The sequence below is a fragment of the Salarias fasciatus genome, chromosome 12 (assembly GCF_902148845.1).
Source record: "Salarias fasciatus chromosome 12, fSalaFa1.1, whole genome shotgun sequence".
Lineage (NCBI taxonomy): Eukaryota > Metazoa > Chordata > Actinopteri > Blenniiformes > Blenniidae > Salarias > Salarias fasciatus.
In genome coordinates, this window is record NC_043756.1 from 24,295,123 (window position 1) to 24,314,629 (window position 19,507).

The window sequence follows — 19,507 nt, forward strand, 5'->3', positions numbered from 1 at the left end:
CAAAAACCTCATTGCATAGTCTGAGTATTACTTTATGTGGCAGTACACCAACAGGAAAAGCCCAGCAGAGTTATTCCTGCTCCTTTCTGGTGTGTTTGTCATTTGTTTTAAGACTTGAATGGAGAAATTGGTTTTGCAGTCAAAGCCAGGAAAAGATGCACTGCAACTTATTAAAACCTGCAGTCTGACTCAAACATCAGATGATGTCTCACTCGTGGAAAGGTAATATTCAAAACTGTATTTTCACTTTTAAGTGACTGAAAAACCCAGAGAGCACAAAGAGATTGTGCACCAGTGCTACTATTTCCTGCTGCTCTTGGTAAACTGCTTAGGAATATTGCACTGCTCGTGACTTATGTTGCGACTTTTCTCAGCAAGCGGTCATTCTTTAACTTCATTTTTTGGAAAGGTGCTCTGGAGAAAACTCAGGTATGGTGCAGGGCAGGAGCGACGGCTATGGTGGACTACAGGATGAGCAGATGGGTGTTGTGGAAGGCACTGCAACCAGATTTTTTATTTTTTCTTCTTCCCCCTGTCGGCAGCGTGTGCTGTTCACTCTTGAAGTCAACATCACAGGGAGTCGACAGGAATCGGGGCTATACGGATGTCATGTTCATTGCCTGGCAACTATGGACATTATTGAGTAGATGAAAAGTGCTACGAGATTGCTGGAGTGGTAAAAATAGCCTTTAAGAATGAATTCCATTCACCCTTTACAATAAGAAAGTGGAGGATCCCATTGTGATGCAGCAGAGAAGAAGTAATGGAAATAAGTCAGTAAGTCCTGGACCTGTTTTCGCAGGAAATTTATTTTGGAGCATCACTTTGTAAATGAGGGAAAACAGAACCGTTTGCTCTGACTCCCATCTCCATGTAGATGTTTGAAATGCTGCTATTGCACATGTGCACTACTGCTGTAGTAAATAGCTGCATAACAATAATAATAATAATGATGATAATAATAATAATAATAATAATAATAATAATAATAATAATAATAATAATAATAACAATGACAGTGTTTTTCCTCCAAAGTGTCACAAATCACAGACCATATTTTCCTGGAACTTGGCAGTTTTGTAGCTGAGAGTCACCTTCATAGCAATCCATACAACGTCATCGTCTGTTCATGTGAATGTTCTTGCCATCATTATTGAAGATTACTGCTGAAAGTGACTCATAGTAACACAGGAAATTTGTTTTCATTATGAGTTTGGCTCCAGTGAATCTGTGATTGAACATTCCAAACTTGTAGAGTGAGGAAAATATTTAATTAAAGAGATTTATCTTCTAAAACCATATCACCAGTCAGTAGAGTTTAGTGAGGCTGATTCTCTGTTAGGCTCACATATGTTGAGCAAAGCAAGATACTCTTTCTAAAGCAAAGAAAAAGCAAAATATAAAAACACTGGGTGATAAAATAAATATAAACAATATGGACACTTGCAGTTAAAACAGAATCCTGAAGATTGACTCTCAGCAGTGGCTATCCTAATGCAATTTTCAGCTGAATATAGAATATGTGAAATAACTGTCTCTAAACAGAGGGATGTGAAGTATTGCTGCCATCACACTTCTCTGCTGATGTGTTGCTGTGTTCATCTGTAACACAGGGCTGTCACCAGAGGGAGTCAATGCTTTTCTCCTCACAGTCCTCTAACAGAACCTTGATGTGATGCATTATTTCAAGACATAAAATCTCCCGGGTGGCCTGAAATATCTTTTCAAGTAATAACAAATGCCCAGTGGCAACAGCATCCGAATAAAATTAGTGTAATGTAACCAGAGCCACAGGTGCCTCTCACCCAGGAGCATCATTTTCTTTTCAAGGTCTGACATTCAGATAACAAGTAATCGTTCCTTCTTTAAGGGAGGGTGAGTGGGTGGTTTGACAAGTGCACAGTAAGTGGAACAAAGACTGCATGTTCATGCACGACTCGTCGGGGACGTGAACATCAATTAACCTCTGCACAGTAGCTAAGATAAAACATGTCATTTTCTTCTGAAACAAGCCTGAGGTCTGAGGGTCAGAGGTTCCTGCATGCATAATCTGCAGCTTTAACTGTAGATCATTAGAAATCACAGTGGGCACTCGTAGTAAAGTACATTTTGTCTGAGTGCAAAAAATCATGTTTCCAGCTCATATTTGCCAAGTCTGGGGCCGGCGGGAGGCTTGACTGTTACTTATGCTCCTTCAAAGTTAAGTTGGGAGTGCAGAAATCTATCCAACATGAAAAAAACTAGTCAGCACTCTCACACATGAAGACCAAGATCACATTTACACAACATTTCAAGTAAAAACATAGAACTTTATTTTTTCATTTGGGAAAAGTTTCGCATTTATACAGCGAGATTTTCAACATGTCTGTCTGTCTACATGGCAACGCTGAAAACAGCGAATATTCTTCTACCCGTGGGAGCTGTTGTGTGGCTTTGGAACAAAACTGCACTCTTACGGAGAGAGATAAGCTACAAACATTGACAGTGGAGTGGGTGCGTTCTCAAAAAGTTTTCAGTGGCTCTGACCACAGTTGTTGTGTAAACAGGCACCCAAATTGTTGTCAAAGTTGCCAAAGATGTTTTTTCCCATTTCCTCTGGAAGATGAAGAATCAAGCTCAGAAGACGATTAGTGCTCCAGATTGTCTGATTTTAGAGATGACTCTTGTTTTACCTCATCGCAACAAGGCCCCAATTATGAGTGCGGGGAGTCTTGGGAGTCTTTGTGTGGAGCTCACATGTTCTTCATGTGCGCATGCCCGGGTTTCTCTCCTGGCTCCAAAATTCCAAAACATAATTTTGAGGTGAAGGGTTGACCCTGAATTGCAGGCATATGCAAACATGAGTGTGTGTGACTGTGTGACTCTCTTGGATGACGTAGAACCAGTTCTTGGTGTTTGAAAAACCAGCACACACTCGAGACACAAATTAGCCAAACATCCCTGAAGCAGCTGTGGCTTTTCCAGTCTGAGCTTTGGAGTTTGATCCTTCTGCTCCCCTGGTCCACTTGGAGAAATCTCTCTGGGAAAGACACCGAAGTGGAAATGACTCCCAGTGGTGATGAAACACCTTGTATGGTCACCATGACTCTTGGTGTGTGTGTGTGTGTGTGTGTGTGTGTGTGTGTGTGTGTGTGTGTGTGGTGTGTGTGTGTGTGTGTGTGTGTGTGTGTGTGTGTGTGTGTGTGTGTGTGTGTGTGTGCGTGCGCGATTGTATGAATGAGGCCGATTGTGTAAAGTCCATTGAGACTGCTGGAGCAGAGGAATGTGCTGAGCGAGTAAAGTCCTTTTACATTCTGTTTTGCGGCGACAAAGCTCTGCAGCTATGAGCCAGGACTCGACCATGGCTGTTTGACAAAACACACTTTAAACAGTTCAGTTTTAGTCTTTTTTATTTTCTTAGAACTGTCGCAGAAAAGTTAGAAAAGTTTGCAGAAATTGTCTTTGCAGGTTTGTACAGTTTCTGCGGTGGTGTTTGTGGTATTTACTAAAGGTGACGACAGGATGTTTTTAGTGTTGTTGTTGTTCCGGCCTGTATTTTGAACAAGTCCTAACTGCTGAGATCCACACTTTTACTTTGGTTAGTTTTTTTCCCCGCACTCTTCCTTACTGTTCCTTTTCCACTCTCCTTTTTCTCTGTCTCTTCAATTTTTCTCTCTTTGCTTTCGTTCTCGTCACTGTTTCCACTTGTTGTGTTCTCTCTCTCCCTCTCTCCCTCTCTCCCTCTCTCTCTCTCTCTCTCTCTCTCTCAGAAACACAGAGATTAAATCCATTCCTCAGTGTCCTTAAACCTCCAACTCAGCTGTTTACTTGCAAAGACACCAATCTGTTTGTTCTGAGCCTGAGCGTCTTCTCTATGTGTGTTTGTGTCTGACACACCTACCTTTTTGTCTTACTCTCTGCCAGATTGTTGCAATTGTGGTCAAGTTTGTGTCTGTGCGACAGCAGCCAACCACAAGAATCCATTGAGAAACAGACACAGCTAACTTGGCCACCTGAATCTTTCCAGTGTATGTAAATAAAAGATGAGCAGTGAGGGGATGCAGTCTGCGCATCGTGTTTGGAGCTCTACGATTATCCTCAGCTAATCTTCCTGAGAGATATTCCTATTTTGACACATATTTTTATGAAAGTCCCTCAACTGAAAGCCAGTAAAGGCCATGATTTCTTCAAGAAGAGGACAAAGCTGAAGAGAGCAGGGTTAAGTTGCCCACACCAGACACACCATGACCGACTTGTTGTCACAGTCAAGCACAAACTCACCCAAAATGTCTCCTTTTTCTATCTATGCCAAGCACCATCTGGATGTACGCTGGATCCCGTCCACTTCATCAAAGTGGACGGGATCCAGCGCACGTCGCAGATGGGGCTCGTCCATCGCCTCGTAGTGACAATTATTTCATCTAAAGTTCATATTTTTAACAAAAGCAAAGCAAAACTAGCAAATAGGTGCTGGTGTTTCACCACCAAATAAAAAAACTCTGACAGTTTCTTCACTTGTCCACCATGTAGCGACCAGCGATGCACCAAGGACCATTTAAATGTAAATAAAGTACTAAATGCATCAGGCACACTTCATTTGATTTGCAATTGAAAAGAGCCAGTCAAGCAGATCCCAAGGGCCACATATAGCCTGTAGTACCCGGGCCTACATTAAACTTTAGGCAAAATAATCTAAGTTTATTTAGTTAATAACACAATGAACTGTTGGTCTTGAGCACTCAATAATCTTTCACAAAAATCCAGAAACATATCCCATAACCTTTTATCTTGTTATGAAGTAAGTGACACAGATTTTAGCATATGCAAAGAGAACATCTGGATTTTTTTAAAGCTGTAAAGTCCTGAAATCTGCTCAGAAACTCCATTAGGGTAAAGTGGCCCTCAGTTTTGAAGTGCGCACAATAAATGGATGAAACACTGAAGAGCTGGCACTGGAGAACAAGTTCAAACAATCCCAATTGTTTTGCTTTTTGTTCTATTCTGGAGCGTTCTTGACTGCATTTTGACCTTCGGGTTGCAACTAAACCCTCAACTCATAATCGACATGGATGGGGTTTCTTCATGGACCTGGCCTCAGTGAAATTACAGTTTTGAGCCCTGTTTACACGACGACACTTGAAGTGAAAACGCACAACTTTTGCTTTGCTTTTTCATTTCAGAAACACAGCAGTATTTTGTAAACAATGTGGTTTCCTCATTAGGCCACGAGTTGGTGCTCATTAACTTTTCCGTTAACACTTGAAAACATTGTTGTGTACACGGCGGCCTCCAAGTCAAAGTTGATAAGACAAAATTTGATAGCACACATGAACACAGGTGAATCAAGCTGTACGCTCTGCTCCGTAAATCATATTTGAGTTTCACTGAATGTGTCGACCTTGTCTGGAACTTAAAGAAGTAACATTATTTCATCTCCCAGGGTGTCATGAGTCAATCTATGCAGAGAAATTGGTTAACTCTTTTAAAAAAGGTCCCCGATTTTGTAAATAATCACATTCTGTTTTTCTTGGTTTTATTTTGAACTATAGATTAATTAGTTTTGATTCGTGAATTCATATGTACTGTATGCATTGTATAACCTTCACACTGACTGAATCAATGGAGCAAGAGTTTGTGACAGTTTTCCCCGTATTTCGAGGTTACTGCGTCGTTTGTGTTCAATGATGAAGAACATTGAATAAACAAGGAATAAATGCGGGGGGGGGGGGGGATCCAATCAGTCAGAACAGCTATTCAGAGCTGTTGTTCACACTGTCAGTCACGCTGCCACGTCCCCAGCTGTGTGTATGCTTGTGTTGTGTGTGTGTGTGTGCCTGTCTCCCAGCATTCATGCAGTAAATTCTCTGTCTAAGTGTTGCTGTCTCCACATTATGTGTCTGGCAGCTCACGCCGCTTCATTTTGGCTTTGTGCTCCGAAGCCATGCGCCATGAGGACACACACACGTTCCAGCAGCATCATTTAGAGGACAGACTCTAATGAAATGCGTTTCTGTTCCTATGAGCATTTCAAAGGAAGACTAAATTAAACAGGGGATAAAAGTATGATAAATCTCACTTAAGAATAAAAAGTTTGTGCTTCTTGCTCAGTTTTAAACTAGTGAATCTAAATCTTAAGTCTTCTTATACTGTTCTTTTCTCTGCTTCACTTTGCTAAACTTTTATCTTTCAATGATTTTAACCAAATCAGAATAAATCTATTTAAATTTTCTTCGGCTTCTCTTCTGGAAGTAAGACAGAGGGATAAGTACCCTTCTACCTAAAGCTAAAACTACTTTGTGCTCTGCGTCTCATCTCTTACATTTGACAGCTGAAGCTTCACCATGTTGCAGTTTTCATCATTAATATAATATAACTGTTCATGCATGTCATTGATAACAACTACGGTTAAGTTAGCCTAAAGAAATGACAGCAGGCTTTATTGACAATTGGATTCCCCATTCAAAGCAGAAATGAATAAAATAGGCTAAATTTAAATGTCAGACGTTAATATCATGAGACATGGCCCATGTATAAGTACTCTTTTGAGGTTCCAGGTCATTCCCTGTGCTGCAGAGAGAAATCTGTAATTCTCCAATGTCGAAAAGTTCCAGAACACTTTCCTCAAACTTTCCCACTTGTCTAAAAGTTGATTTTTCTAAGAAGGTCCTTTGGGCTATTCATTCTAGGTGCAAGTATAATTCAGCAAACCTGATAAAAAAATAAATAAAAAAGCCAGACCTGAACAAAGGCGACAGCGGTAGTTCAAGCAGACCCATTGTGCCCCCCCGCCCGACTTGTCTTATGCCTTCATTGGAAAACGAAACCCGACCACAGTAACCGTGCAGGTTTCACACTGATTTACACCTGGAAAATAAAAATGATTTGGAGAAATAGTTTGAGGCACCAACAGTCTAACATCCCTTTGATGTTAACAAGCGGTAAATCAGGTTTCGGCGAGAGAGTGAGATGAAGAGGGAGACGGTGTGATTGGAGGGGAGGCGGAGGTGGAGACAAAAGAAAAAGAGCGGGTCAAGAGAGGGAATAGATGGATGTTGGAGGGAAAAAGATACAGAGAAAGTTAAAGAAAAAGGGAAATTGGAAAGAGGAAGGTAAGAAAGGGAGGGTTGGGCATTTCTCCTTTTATGTTCGGGGAGCGAACGCGTCGAGAAGAAAGTTAAATTGAAAGAAATTAAGAGGTGAGAGAAGAAACGCTTTAGCGCCGATGCACGAAGTGTTCACCTCATTTAAGGTCAAAGAGTTTTTCTCAGGAAGCCAGAAAAGCAGTCACAACACGAACGTGTCTCAGTTTCGACTCTTGTTTGTATTCATCAAGGGAATTTTGGTAGAAACGTGATTTGGCATCACTCAACAACAACCAATAAAGGTCTAACAGAACAGAGGGGGTAGCAGCAAGCCGCCTCCTCTGAGCCTGCTTCTGCAGGTTTCATCTCATTTTTTTTTTTAAAGGGAGTTTTTCCCTTCCACAGTCGCTTCTGCTTGCTCATGTGGAACTGTTGGTTTTTCTCTCTAAAAGAATTCAGAAATAACTGTGTTGTACTTTGCTCTATATAAATAAAGATGAATTAAATTGAACATCAAAACTGAGGCCTTTATTTGATGATAGCTTTCTGTATTTTTTTGTTAAATAAAATTCAATTAAATCTGTTTTAAAATGTATTTTGTGAAGTGATCACTGCAGACGGATGTGTAGCTGTTAGGGCTGCACGATATTGGAAAAAACTGACATTGCGATTTTTTGGGGGCTTGCGATATATTGCGATATATATTGCGATATTAAAAATGGAAGAATTTTCACCAGATGACCTGAATAGCTCTATTTGGGGAGATGGCCACTTGAGAGAAATACGTGGTGTTTCATACCGCTTGTCGAGCATGCGGATCATTTTTTTAAATCCCTCTTTAACGATCGACGGTGTTCAATGGCACCACGTCTTTCGCTTGGTAAAAAGTTATTGCATCCATGATTTGTCGATGCTGTTTGGAGTTCCTATCATATGGTGTTATGCCGGCAAAGGCTTCTGTAATTGTTTTTTGAGAAAATGAAGTTTCACCTGGGGTCTTTGGTTTTGCACTGGAAATACAGGAGCTTGTGATGGCGTTTCAAATGGTCCAACAGGTTTGACGTATTAAATCGTGTTGAGGAAACCACGACGAGGCACTGTCGGCAGAGGACGTGTTTTTTTGTTCCGTATCGTTTTTTTTTATAGCCGAAATATATCCAAATTTCACATGTTGGCCTTTTTTTGGGGACTAAATCCTCCGTCGCTTCCTCCTGCATTTCGCCTGTGTTCAGAGTGTAGCCCGAAACCCCCCCCCCCCCCCCGCTGTGGAGGAGGGAGGGGGGCAGTGAGTACCGAGCAGGAGGGAGGGGGTGGGGGTGCGGAGCATGGAGCAGCTTGCTGCTTTTACGAAGCAAAACAAAAGTTAAAAATAATAATTAAAAAAAATAAAATATTGCACATCCTGCGATGTGACTATTGCACATGCGCACATTGCGATGGCGATGTTCAAACGATATATTGTGCAGGCCTAGTAGCTGTTATCTCTCATTTCCAAACCAAAGAAACTAAAGAAGGAAAAAAAAAAAAGTGCATCCATCTCATCATTTCATCATTTGCAGGATGGCTGAAAAATAAAACAGGTTTTGAGAGGTGGTTGGTACAACTGGAGGCTGATGATAAAACATCTTGACTTTCCATGTCTGTGAGAAAAGGTTATGGAACTGATCTGGAGGCTAAAGAAAGCATAATAACACACACACACACACACACACACACACACACACACACACACACAGTCTTGTATTTCTATCCTTGTGGGGACCGTCCATTGACTCCCATTCATGTCTAGCCCCTAACCCTGACCCTTACCCTAACCCTAACCCACACCACAACAAAGCCTAACCCTAAAGAAATGTTTTTGCACTTTTACTTTTTTCAGTAACAACAACATGGTCAAGAAAACACTGTTTCTCCTACTTAGGACCGGAAAAAGGTCCCCACAAGGCACCTCGTTCCACATTTTGCTATCCTTGTGGGGACATTTGGCCCCGACAAGGATAGAAATACAAGAACACACACACACACACACACACACACACACACACACACGTATGTATATATATATATATATATATATATATATATATATATATATATATATATATATATATATATATATATATATATATATATATATATATGTATATCGCTTTCGTTCATGACTTCTTTTCAAGAGGTTTCAGAAAGTTCAACCTTAGAAGCTGTTTTCAAGACGTTGCTTTCTTCAGTGTCTGCAAGCACTGGACACCCAGAAAGCTGAATTTGTTCTGTGAATGAGGCCTAAATAAAGTCAGTTAATGCTACTGGTCTGGAAAATGAGACCTCTAAATCTCCACGTTTAATGTACACTGCACAATACACAACATGAACATATATTGGAATAAATGACAAACTTTCATTTGCAGCTACTCACAACATGCTCAGTTAAAAAGACAAAATAATTGATGAAGATAATACCATAAGTGTGTCCAGTTCTGGTAATCAGGAATGCTTGCTGATTTTATCAGAAGCGCGTCACATGTGGTAAACATCAGTGGAGTTACGTTAATGCATGTGGATCAAACATTTCATCCACTATCATCCCCTCTAATAATCAATAAACTGAGCGAGCGTCTTTTACATGTGGAAAAGTTTCCTTTAACAAGAGGGAATTAAAGTATTACTAAAAGATCTTGTTTTTCTTTGGAGAAGATAATATCACGATAATATTTAATAGTTTCATATATAATATATTGTTATGACAGTGTATTGTTGCCCTTCTGGCACAAATGAATTCATGATAATCTACTATTAATGAGAAAATAAGAACTTTATCGTCTTAGGGTGATAAACTGCATTATACCAAGAAATTGTTCCAGATAAAACAAGTTTTACAATAAAAAAGAAAAAAAAAACTAATCTATTCCAGTGGGTCACCTCATTTTAATGAATGCTGTCAGGTCTTATCAGCGACATAAGTATGAGGTAGAGGGACTGACTCTACCTCCTCCACCCTTTAGACCTGGGTCCCCCAACCTCCAGCACACAGTCATTAGTGGTCCATCACAAAGTTTGTTAAGATTTGGTGTCTTCAACGATAAAAACTATAGAAGGAGAAAAAAAACACTTGCTTTAGGTTTTACTTCAAACTTAAAGAAAAGTCTTCTGGGTAAAGATCCTGGGATGCATAAATCAACGTTTCCTCAACACAGAGTTTCTTTGCTGCCTGCTTTTATACGTTGTTCCTGTCATAATTAGCGTAACTTCAAGACATCACCACAGATCCTACAGTTTGACTGCAGTAGTGCTTTCATCTAAACTAACCCCTCAAATGTTCCCATTTAATTACTGTGATCCAGAATATCAAGAAATATAACATTCAGTCCTTTTTATTTGAAGACAACAGCAATTCTCAAACACAAAATCAGCTGCAATAATGGGTCTTGTGGTATTAGCTGTTTTTGTGACATTTTTTCCAACAGAAGCACAATGAACAAGATTTGTACTTTTAGGAGTTCAATTTTCTTATCATAATTTCTAATAATTAGGTTCTTTTGTGTCTTGGTGTGAAGAATTTCCACTGGAGTGTTTGCATGCTGATAGCAGCCAGCTGGTGTGGAAATGATATAAACGCAACTGTTTCCATTTTTAGGAGTCTTATTTAAATGGATCAAATGTTTTTTTTGCTCTCATTTTCCAGTGTAGTTGTGAATTGCCTTTTGTGATTTAAAGATGGCGTGGTTGAAATGTAACCTGGGGCTCAGCGAAAGACAGAAAAAGTCAGACTGAGCAGGAAAGTTGGACAAAAGGAGGTAAATGCTAGATCTGAGGGCAAGCGTGAAATAAGACGGAGTGAGAGGAAATTGTAAGGTACACAGAGGAAAGTGGGTATGGAAAGAGGGAGGATAAGTGTAGGGTAAAAACAGAGGGGGAGGAGAGGTTATATACATGCCAAGAGTGGGCGAAAGGTGCAGAAACATATGAAGAATCAAGAAATACAAGTGGGAGGGAAAGAAAACAAAACAGTAAAGACAAGGAATGACACTAAAGGCACTCACCACTGCTGCAGCAGTTAAAATAAGTTTGCATAGACACTTGTTACCGAGTCTGTTCTTGACATGAGGAGGTTGGAAATTGTTGATTTACTGAATAAAAACCAATCAGTAGAAAAACTTCCCTGATAAGTAAGTCGACCAATTAGCTTGCTTTTTGCTTAAGGATGTTCGAGTCCTTCTGTCTGTGTTGTTATGATGCAGAATAGTATTGAAATTTTGACTTAAGTTTGTTTTACAAACTGGACTTGCAAATCAGTTGAAAGTCATCCTCCAGTGCCCATGTGAAGTTATGATCCGTTGCCTTTGTGCCGAGCACTGTGGGTAAAATCTGTGAGCCGGTCAAACGTCAGCTCAATCAGTCGCACAGCCAAATGAAAAGAAGGGTTCAAACAAAACTGGACCAAATCCAGGCTTTTTCCACTTGTTCTGCCTCTCAAATTATCTGCGGGGTGCTGTCGGCTTTGTGAAATACAACCATAATAATCTGGTGTCCACACACATTTTGTGCCCTTCAGTATCAGTACAATTTGAATAATAGTGTTCCAAAACTACACAATTGCATTTCTCGATTTCTCGACACAGGCGAGTCCCACAAAGGACATTACGATATTTTTTTGTAAAATTATCATCATTATTACTAGTTTTATCATATTTTATGAATCACCATTGTATAAATTCCTTCTCTGAACTGACCCATTGGTAGGCAGCCACACAGGGTCTGGATCAGAGACCTGCAGTGTGTTTTCCGGACTGTGGGAAGAAACTACACAAACACAATGAATGCTACATAAATACAAAAAACATGTTTCTCAAACAAAACACTCAACAAGAATATCAAAGCCATAACGTAAATGCAAAAGCAACTCAACATTAAGAAAAGTCACAACACGTAATGAGAAAACCAGAACACAATAGCAAAGTCTCCAATGGGAAAGTGTGAGCAGGAGGCTGTTTGAATCGATTTGGCTTCTAATGGTTGTTTTCGCAACAGTGCTGAGATTTTTCTTTTGTCGTGACCATTTGCAGACACCTTTCAAAGAAAATGACAAATATCTGATCTGCTGCTGAAATCTTCCAAGAAAAACCTGCTCCCAGCTGTGCTTCAGCAGAGAAGGCATCTGCTCCCGTTCAACACGCTGTGCTGCATCTGTCTGATTTGAATTCAGGAAGTCATCGTTCCGCACGACTTTTCCACAGACCTGACTCGTATTTTCTTTCTTTTCATCTTCCTCTTGCCAGGTTTCTCCAAACTGCGACCAGGTTTTGGTGAACGGGAAGGAGATGCGCGGCCACCAGTCTCTGGCGGTCAACTTCACCTACCTGCACCTTTCCACCCAGCTGCAGCTCACCGTCTGGGTGCCCAAGCTCCCCCTGCAGATCGATGTGTCAGACACCGAGCTGAGCCAGGTCAAGGGCTGGAGGGTTCCCATCGTCACCAACAAGAGGTAATTCCAGGGAGGGAAGGAGAAGGCGAGGACAGGAGCAGGCACTGGAAGAGGGAAGCATTAGCATCAAGCTCCAGCCTTTTGGACACATGCTGCAAAAACAATTGTTCTGCTTCCCTGGTGTCAGTGTTCCTTTTTTCCTAACCAGCAGTTCTTACAACGCTCCCTTTTCTCATTTCTGACAGTACTGCATTAATGATAGACTTTCAATTTATTGAACAGCATTAATAAAAATTGTAATCTTATTCCTATAACTCTGCTTCCCAGGCTTAAACTGCAGTGGACAAAATGTCAGTTTTACGCAGAACACACTTGTGCTTTCGGAGTCCTCAAACAGCAGTAAGATATTTAAATAATTACCACTGCATGGTGGCTTTTTTAGAATCTTCCAGATTGTAAAGCAGATGTAAATGAATTTTTAGCTTACTATGTAAAAATTCACCTTTTTCCCAGGAAGTCTCACTGCTGATGAGCCTGCTTACAACTGTATAGCCATGTGACCCAATTTTCCCTACTCTGTCTCTATATTCACACATAATAGCAGCTATTCAGTCAACGTGTAAAAATTTCACATATAGTTCTCTCTGTAACCTTCCATGGGCCAGTGGTTACAATACTTTTACTAATGGGCTGAATGTGATCAACAGTATAGGTGGAGGACTGCTCAGTGGTGTAAAAAAGGTGTAAAAGCAATGAGAGGTCCTTCATTTAGAAGAAAAATGAAGCTGCAAAGCAATGTATTATTTTATATCTGTTTTCATAGAAATCTACTGTTCCTTAAAATAGCATTAATATATTGTGATTACCATTTCTTCTTTTTTAGTATATTGTATGAGCAATAAAACTTTCGTCCACCTGGGAACTCGTAATGGTGGGCCCAGCACAGGCTGTTCGGTCTGAACTCTTCAGGGACATGAGGGAACCGGTCAACCCGGGTCACAGGTTCAGAGCAGATCTCGGTCCCATTTACACAATGAGTTCAAGTGAAATGGAAAACCTTTGTTGTGTTTTGGTTTTCTGTTCATAATGGTGCTCGGGGCTATACAACTTTTTGAAAACGTTCCGTGTCATCTCAGTGTAAACAGGGAAATGTGCGTCTGTGCGACAAACAGCACCTACTAGTGGTCCTGCATGCCAACTACATCCTGTTCAGCATTTCTGTTGTTTCCAAGTGAACCGACATCCTTTTCAAAACACTGTTGTGTAAATGCAAAACGTTTCTGAAAGATAAACACAAAAATAGTGTGTTTTTTGCTTGAAATGTTAAACAGAGCGTCCTGATCCTGATAGGGTCAATGCTGCAGGAAGCGAAGAACACGTCATATATTGACTTTCCCTGCTGCCGCTGCACACATGAAAGAAGCAATGCGTAAAATCACCTGTGAGCGTCCACCTCTCTGGTCTTTGTGTGTGTGTGTGTGTGCGCGCGCGTCTGTGGATGGGTGTGATGTAGTGTTTATTGAATAGAGCGGTTGAGAGCACAGTGATTTCCTATGAGGTCAAGGTCCACCGGGCTATTCTGATGACGGCTATTATGGCTTTGGCACCGTCGCCTGGGAATGAATGAATTTTCATGCTTTCTGTGAAAAGGGAGACAATGGAAGTGAGTCCATCAAAGGGTGCTTGTGTGTTTGTGTCACATTTTGTTCAGAGCATTTCATTGTCTCTGTGTGTCTATACAGATGCTGGTGTGTGTGTGTGTGTGTGTGTGTGTGTGTTTTGAGAAGAATGAGAGTCTCATGGTACTAAAGGAATGGTATATTTCCTGGAGATCAGCCCTAATGGGTTCGTAATTTTCCCCAGTGTGAATAATGAAAATCAGAATAATATCATATTGTTCAATGTTGTAATAAAAGTCTCCAGCTTTTATCCTAAACTATTCTCTAAGTTTTTTTTTTTTTTTTTTCCTTTTTCTTGTTCATTCTGTGTCTTGGTTGCTCAGTTTTAAGCTAGATCTGGTTCTCTCAAAGATGAAACTTTGTATCAAAAGAAGGAAAGTAAACCTACACACACAGTAGAATCACATTTTTAAATTAATTCATAACAATTTTTGGTTCTTTAATAATTGTACAGATCTGTTTAGAGTTATATGTTTATTGTTTTCTGTTCATTTGAATAACATGAATCTTGGGTTCTCAGCCCTTTTGCCTCAATTAAATTTTGATCCTGGAATGAAAGGGATGGGAAAATCACTTGCAACATCTATTCTTGTATAAATTGTTCTGGTTTTCTGAATCAGCCATGAAGTCACAAATACAAACCACACTGAACCTAATGTCACACATAGCTTCAAATTGTTCGGACGTCCTCGGTAATCGTACCTTGCCGAGGATCAAAAACTGCAGCAGCAGGATTCACTGCTTTTATATCCGCCACCTGCACGTCGGTTTTATCACAGCCACAAGAAAACCCTTCTCCACTACACCTTCACCCAACAACTGTATTTACTCAGCTTCACAGGCAGGATGAGAAAATATTGCTGTTGAAATGTGCAAAAAAGAAGACGGTAACTTTACACGGCAACATTTTAAAAATGATGTTAGTTTGCAGTAGTCAGTCATCATGCTGGGCTACTGCTGTTTGAAGAATTCGCTATAAATATTACCAATGAGACTCGGCGAACCATGAAGAGAAGAGGAGATTATCATAGTTCTGATAGAAAGATTCAGACGACTCATCATAGTTAGAAAGAACTTTGAACTTAATCTTACAGCAGCATTATTAATATTTAATGTCTTTCTGAAGCAAAGACATTAAAAAGATTATTAGAATTACAGACACTTGTTAGATTGAGATAAGGCTGCTTCAAGTGACTAATTCATTCATCATAGCAGGAAACTATGAATCAGACTTTTTCTTACCACTATGTGCAACGCACGACATTAGAAGTTACAGTGAGGCAATGTTTTTTTGAACTCAGTGCCTTGCATCCCACAAATTCAAATGCAAATCAAGGAACTAAATGCAGATGTTCTCAGATTATACAATCCCAGTTCTCCGTAGCCTGGATGTTTGCTTTCCTGCATGCTTCTGTGTTCTCCTGTTTGTGTACTCCCTGTGTGTTTGAGGTAATGTGGGTGTGTGTAGTAATTTATGTGTGTGTTACTACTATTCCCCATCTTGCTTCCCTTCCGTTCTGTTCTGCTGGGCCTATTTTTCAATTTCGCCAATTTCTGCACCAAGCACACACACACACACACACACACACACACACACACACACACACACACACACACACACACCCCTCCATCTCTCCTAACCACTGTCTCACAGAGTGAAACAAGCATTATTAGACACACACTCTCGCACAGACCGATGTACGATGGGGGCATTGGGAAATGGAAAGAGGATTCCTGTAATATTACCTGGGTACCACAGGTACTGGGACAGCTGTGAGATTTGTGTGTGTGTATGTGTGTGAGTGTGTGTGTGGTCCTGCTGGGATGTGGTGCTGGGTGGATGTTACACAGAGGGAGTCACGGAAAAGCAAATTTCTGTTTACGTATGTCTGAGAAGGAAAAACAAAAAGAGATGATCATCTCAGGAGCAAAGGTAAAAGGAGTCTTGTTGTTTGAACACTGATTGTGCATTTCAAGCCTTTTTACGTTTTCCCTTATTTTTGGAGGCTGGACCACAAAAAAATTAAATAACTGAAACATCTTTGAGGATACGGGGACAACTGCTTTGTTTTCTTTCGTGTCAACAAAGTACCATAATCCCATCATCATAGAATGAGACTACAATAGTAATTTAAAAATTGTACACTTTTGGTAAATTGATTGAAAATAACAAAAAAGAAATAACATGATATAAAAAAATAATAATTTTGTGTATCCATGCGTGAAGCCTAATTAATGCTCTGTTTGCACATGATGTGTAAAGGCTGTGCGTTGCTGCGAACCACCTCTGCACAGCCTGTATTTTAACGCTCCGTACACCTCCAACAGCCTCTAGTTACACTTGTGGCGCTGCACAGAAAGCAAAGGGTCGCCCACGAGGCCTGTGATTGGTCCATTCTACTGGGGCATGGGGCCTGTCAAGAAACTCCAGATGACGTGATTTAGATGACGGTGTAGTAAATGCACTTTACTGGAGAAATGATGGCACTCATTGTGACAAGAAAACAAACACCACCAAGTTTCATGCAGTCAATCAATCCCCCCTAAAAACAATGTACACCCTGGACCATCACAGGGGAAATGTGACAGCCAGTCAATGAGTGGGATGTAATAAAGCATCATCAACTGTGTATCAGGATAACTGTCCCTTTATCTTTCCTTTTTCTGACAGTGTCAAACTTGTTTCTTCACTTGGCGGAGCAGGTCATTGTAAAAGCTTTGTTTGTCTGATAACTAGAAGTTCAGTTTTGAAAAGACAAGTTCAATCCTTTCAAGAAACTGCTGCAGAAATGTAATGTATTCTCAGGAACGGTATAACATATAGGTTGTATATTATACAATGATTTTTGCATTGTTAGCATTCAGAAAAGAAAAAAAATCCTGTTGTGAGAACTGCTGAAGCTGTATTTCACATGAATTTAAAGTGTTATCTGTTTAAAGCAAAACCAGGGCATACAGTAGATTAGCTAAAGCTGAGTATAGACCATGAAAAAAGGGCATTTTATCATGAGATAATCTCTCCCACTTCTAATTATCTCTCCTGGTTTCTCCCCAGACCGACCCGAGACAGCGAGGATGACGAGGATGATGATAGGAAAGGCAAAGGCTGCACCCTGCAGGTAATTTTTGATTGGTTTTCATATCACAGATTGAAACAAGGAGTTTTATCTTTTATCAAGTGGAATTTCGAGGCTCATAAGAAATCTCTGGTGGATTACTTTGTTATATATATAAAAAAAAAACTACAACAATGAAATGAGTGTCAGTTGTGTGGTTTGACACATGACGTTTCTCTTTGCCTTTCAGTACCAGTACGCTTTGGTACGTGTCCTCACCCATTTTGTCGCAGAGCCTTCCGATCCTGGAGGAGAGATGGTCTACATGCTGGGGGCCGACTGGCAGGCTGATATCACTCATTTAGTGTTGGACCAGCTGAAGGTGAGTCAATGGAAATTCTCTCAAATGTACATCTCAGGGTAAATAAATTATTTTGTTTTCAATTGAACGTTACAGAGGAATTGATTTGATTTAGTGACATGTATCTTCAGCTTGGAAGAAAACTGAAACTGACAAAAAAATGTACTCATTCGATGGAGTGTTTGATCCCCTTTCAATCAGTTACTGTAGACAATAGTGAAGGAAAAGAGACTGCCTGATTTGACTATCAGGGTTCATGGAAGGGTACAAACAGCAGTAGTAATTCCATCTTCTGTTCCATTTCTATCAATAGATACATATTAACCTTACAGATTAGTATTTTACAACTCAGTTTCTTATTACATCTTCCAAAATGAGTCTTCTTTACCAATGAAATATAAAAACATCCCCCTTTATTACCACAGACTCAGATCTCTACATTCCATGAAATGTATTTATAAGGTAAATTCAGGTAAAGCTTGACTAGCTTTTTGCGAATTTCACTTTAGGGAAAATAGATGAAAAGCTAAAAGTTTCCTAAAAGGGAGATGTTTTTTTTTTTTTTTTTTTCCATTTTCATTATAAACCAGAATAAATTCCTGTAGCATTTTACTGATAGGAATTTCTTTGCCCCACAGGTAGAAGACCATCGAATTGCCAGACTAATAGATGGACGAATCCTAGTGGGGCGAGACCTGGGAATGACCACAATTCAGGTAAAACCACATGAAGACATTGATCTGATCCGATGATATAAATCTTGAGGAGCAGGTGGTGTTCTTGGTTTCCTCTGGTTGCTTCCAGTGATCGTTGGAGGAGCAGATTGTTTTGAGCTCTGCAGCCTGTCTTGAACAAACATAACTGTGTTTTGTGGCTCAGTTTTCAGACTGACCTCAGTTGATCCTGTCTCGATATCACCACGTCATCAGCAAACATTTTCATTCAGTATATTTAGCTGAGTTTTTTTGTGAGGTCCTCGATTAAATCTGTTCAAATTTTTAAGTGAATGTTTAGTTGTACTCAAGAATGAACAGACTGTTGAAGGCCAACATTACTCTGACCTTACAAAATCTCCAAAAGACAGAATTTCACAAAATGTTTCTCAAAGAGCTTTTTTTTTGGTGTTTCTTGTTTCTCAAAAGGGATTTAATAGAAAACAATACGAGCCTCATTTATAAACTTTGCTTATGCTTAAAACAGGGCCTGAAAGTGGCGTACAAACTTCGCGATTTAAAAAATAATGTAGTACTTGACGTGAGAATGAGTGCACCGTCCGCTACACCCGGTGTATGAGGATTTTTGGACACAGGAGGTGACACAGATGGTGAAGTGGAGTATTGAAGCTGGATTCATCTCTTACATTTAATTTTCTCACTTATCAGACTGTCAAGGCTCCGAAAGTCTCATGCTGCTTTGATAATAAGACAGCAGCATGTCTATTTTTTTAACAGCATCTTTAATTGAGCTGCATTTTCAGACAGCCATCACACACTCTTCATCATGAATTCACATATTTGTGAGCGTCTGCGGCTCATTGTTGGTCAGGACACTTTAGGTTTTCCATGCACTTCGCTGCTGCAGAGAGCTGTGGTGACAGGATACACAGTGCCGGTGACGTGTTAAAGAAGTTTAACTGATCGAAAGTGTTTCCATGCTGCTGCAGCGCTGTGTTTACATATCAGCTGTCTACCTGTAATAAAAGCTTTTGTTGTGTTCTGTAAATTGCTACCTGACAATGTCTTTTCCCTTTCTTTATTTTGATAGAATGTCATGTTGCATGGTGATCAGCCTGCTATCCCTTATGAAACAGAAATATACTGCAGTATACTGGAAAGTATCATTCAATATATTAGGCAATATATTAGTCCCATATATAAGATTTACTATGTTATATTTTTCAAGTATATTAAAATATTCTGAAATCAGCAATT

General features: G+C 40.0%; 1 protein-coding gene across 1 annotated transcript in view; it reads left to right on the forward strand.

Annotated features, from left to right (window-relative positions):
* The window catches only part of LOC115398786 (transmembrane protein 132C), a 309,021-nt gene that overhangs the window by 275,827 nt on the left and 13,687 nt on the right, over window positions 1-19,507 (forward strand). The window contains exons 7-10 of the mRNA XM_030105736.1: window positions 12,335-12,540; window positions 17,215-17,278; window positions 17,466-17,597; window positions 18,215-18,292. Coding sequence (XP_029961596.1) covers window positions 12,335-12,540; window positions 17,215-17,278; window positions 17,466-17,597; window positions 18,215-18,292 — 480 coding nt within the window. The remainder of the gene's footprint in view (window positions 1-12,334; window positions 12,541-17,214; window positions 17,279-17,465; window positions 17,598-18,214; window positions 18,293-19,507) is intronic.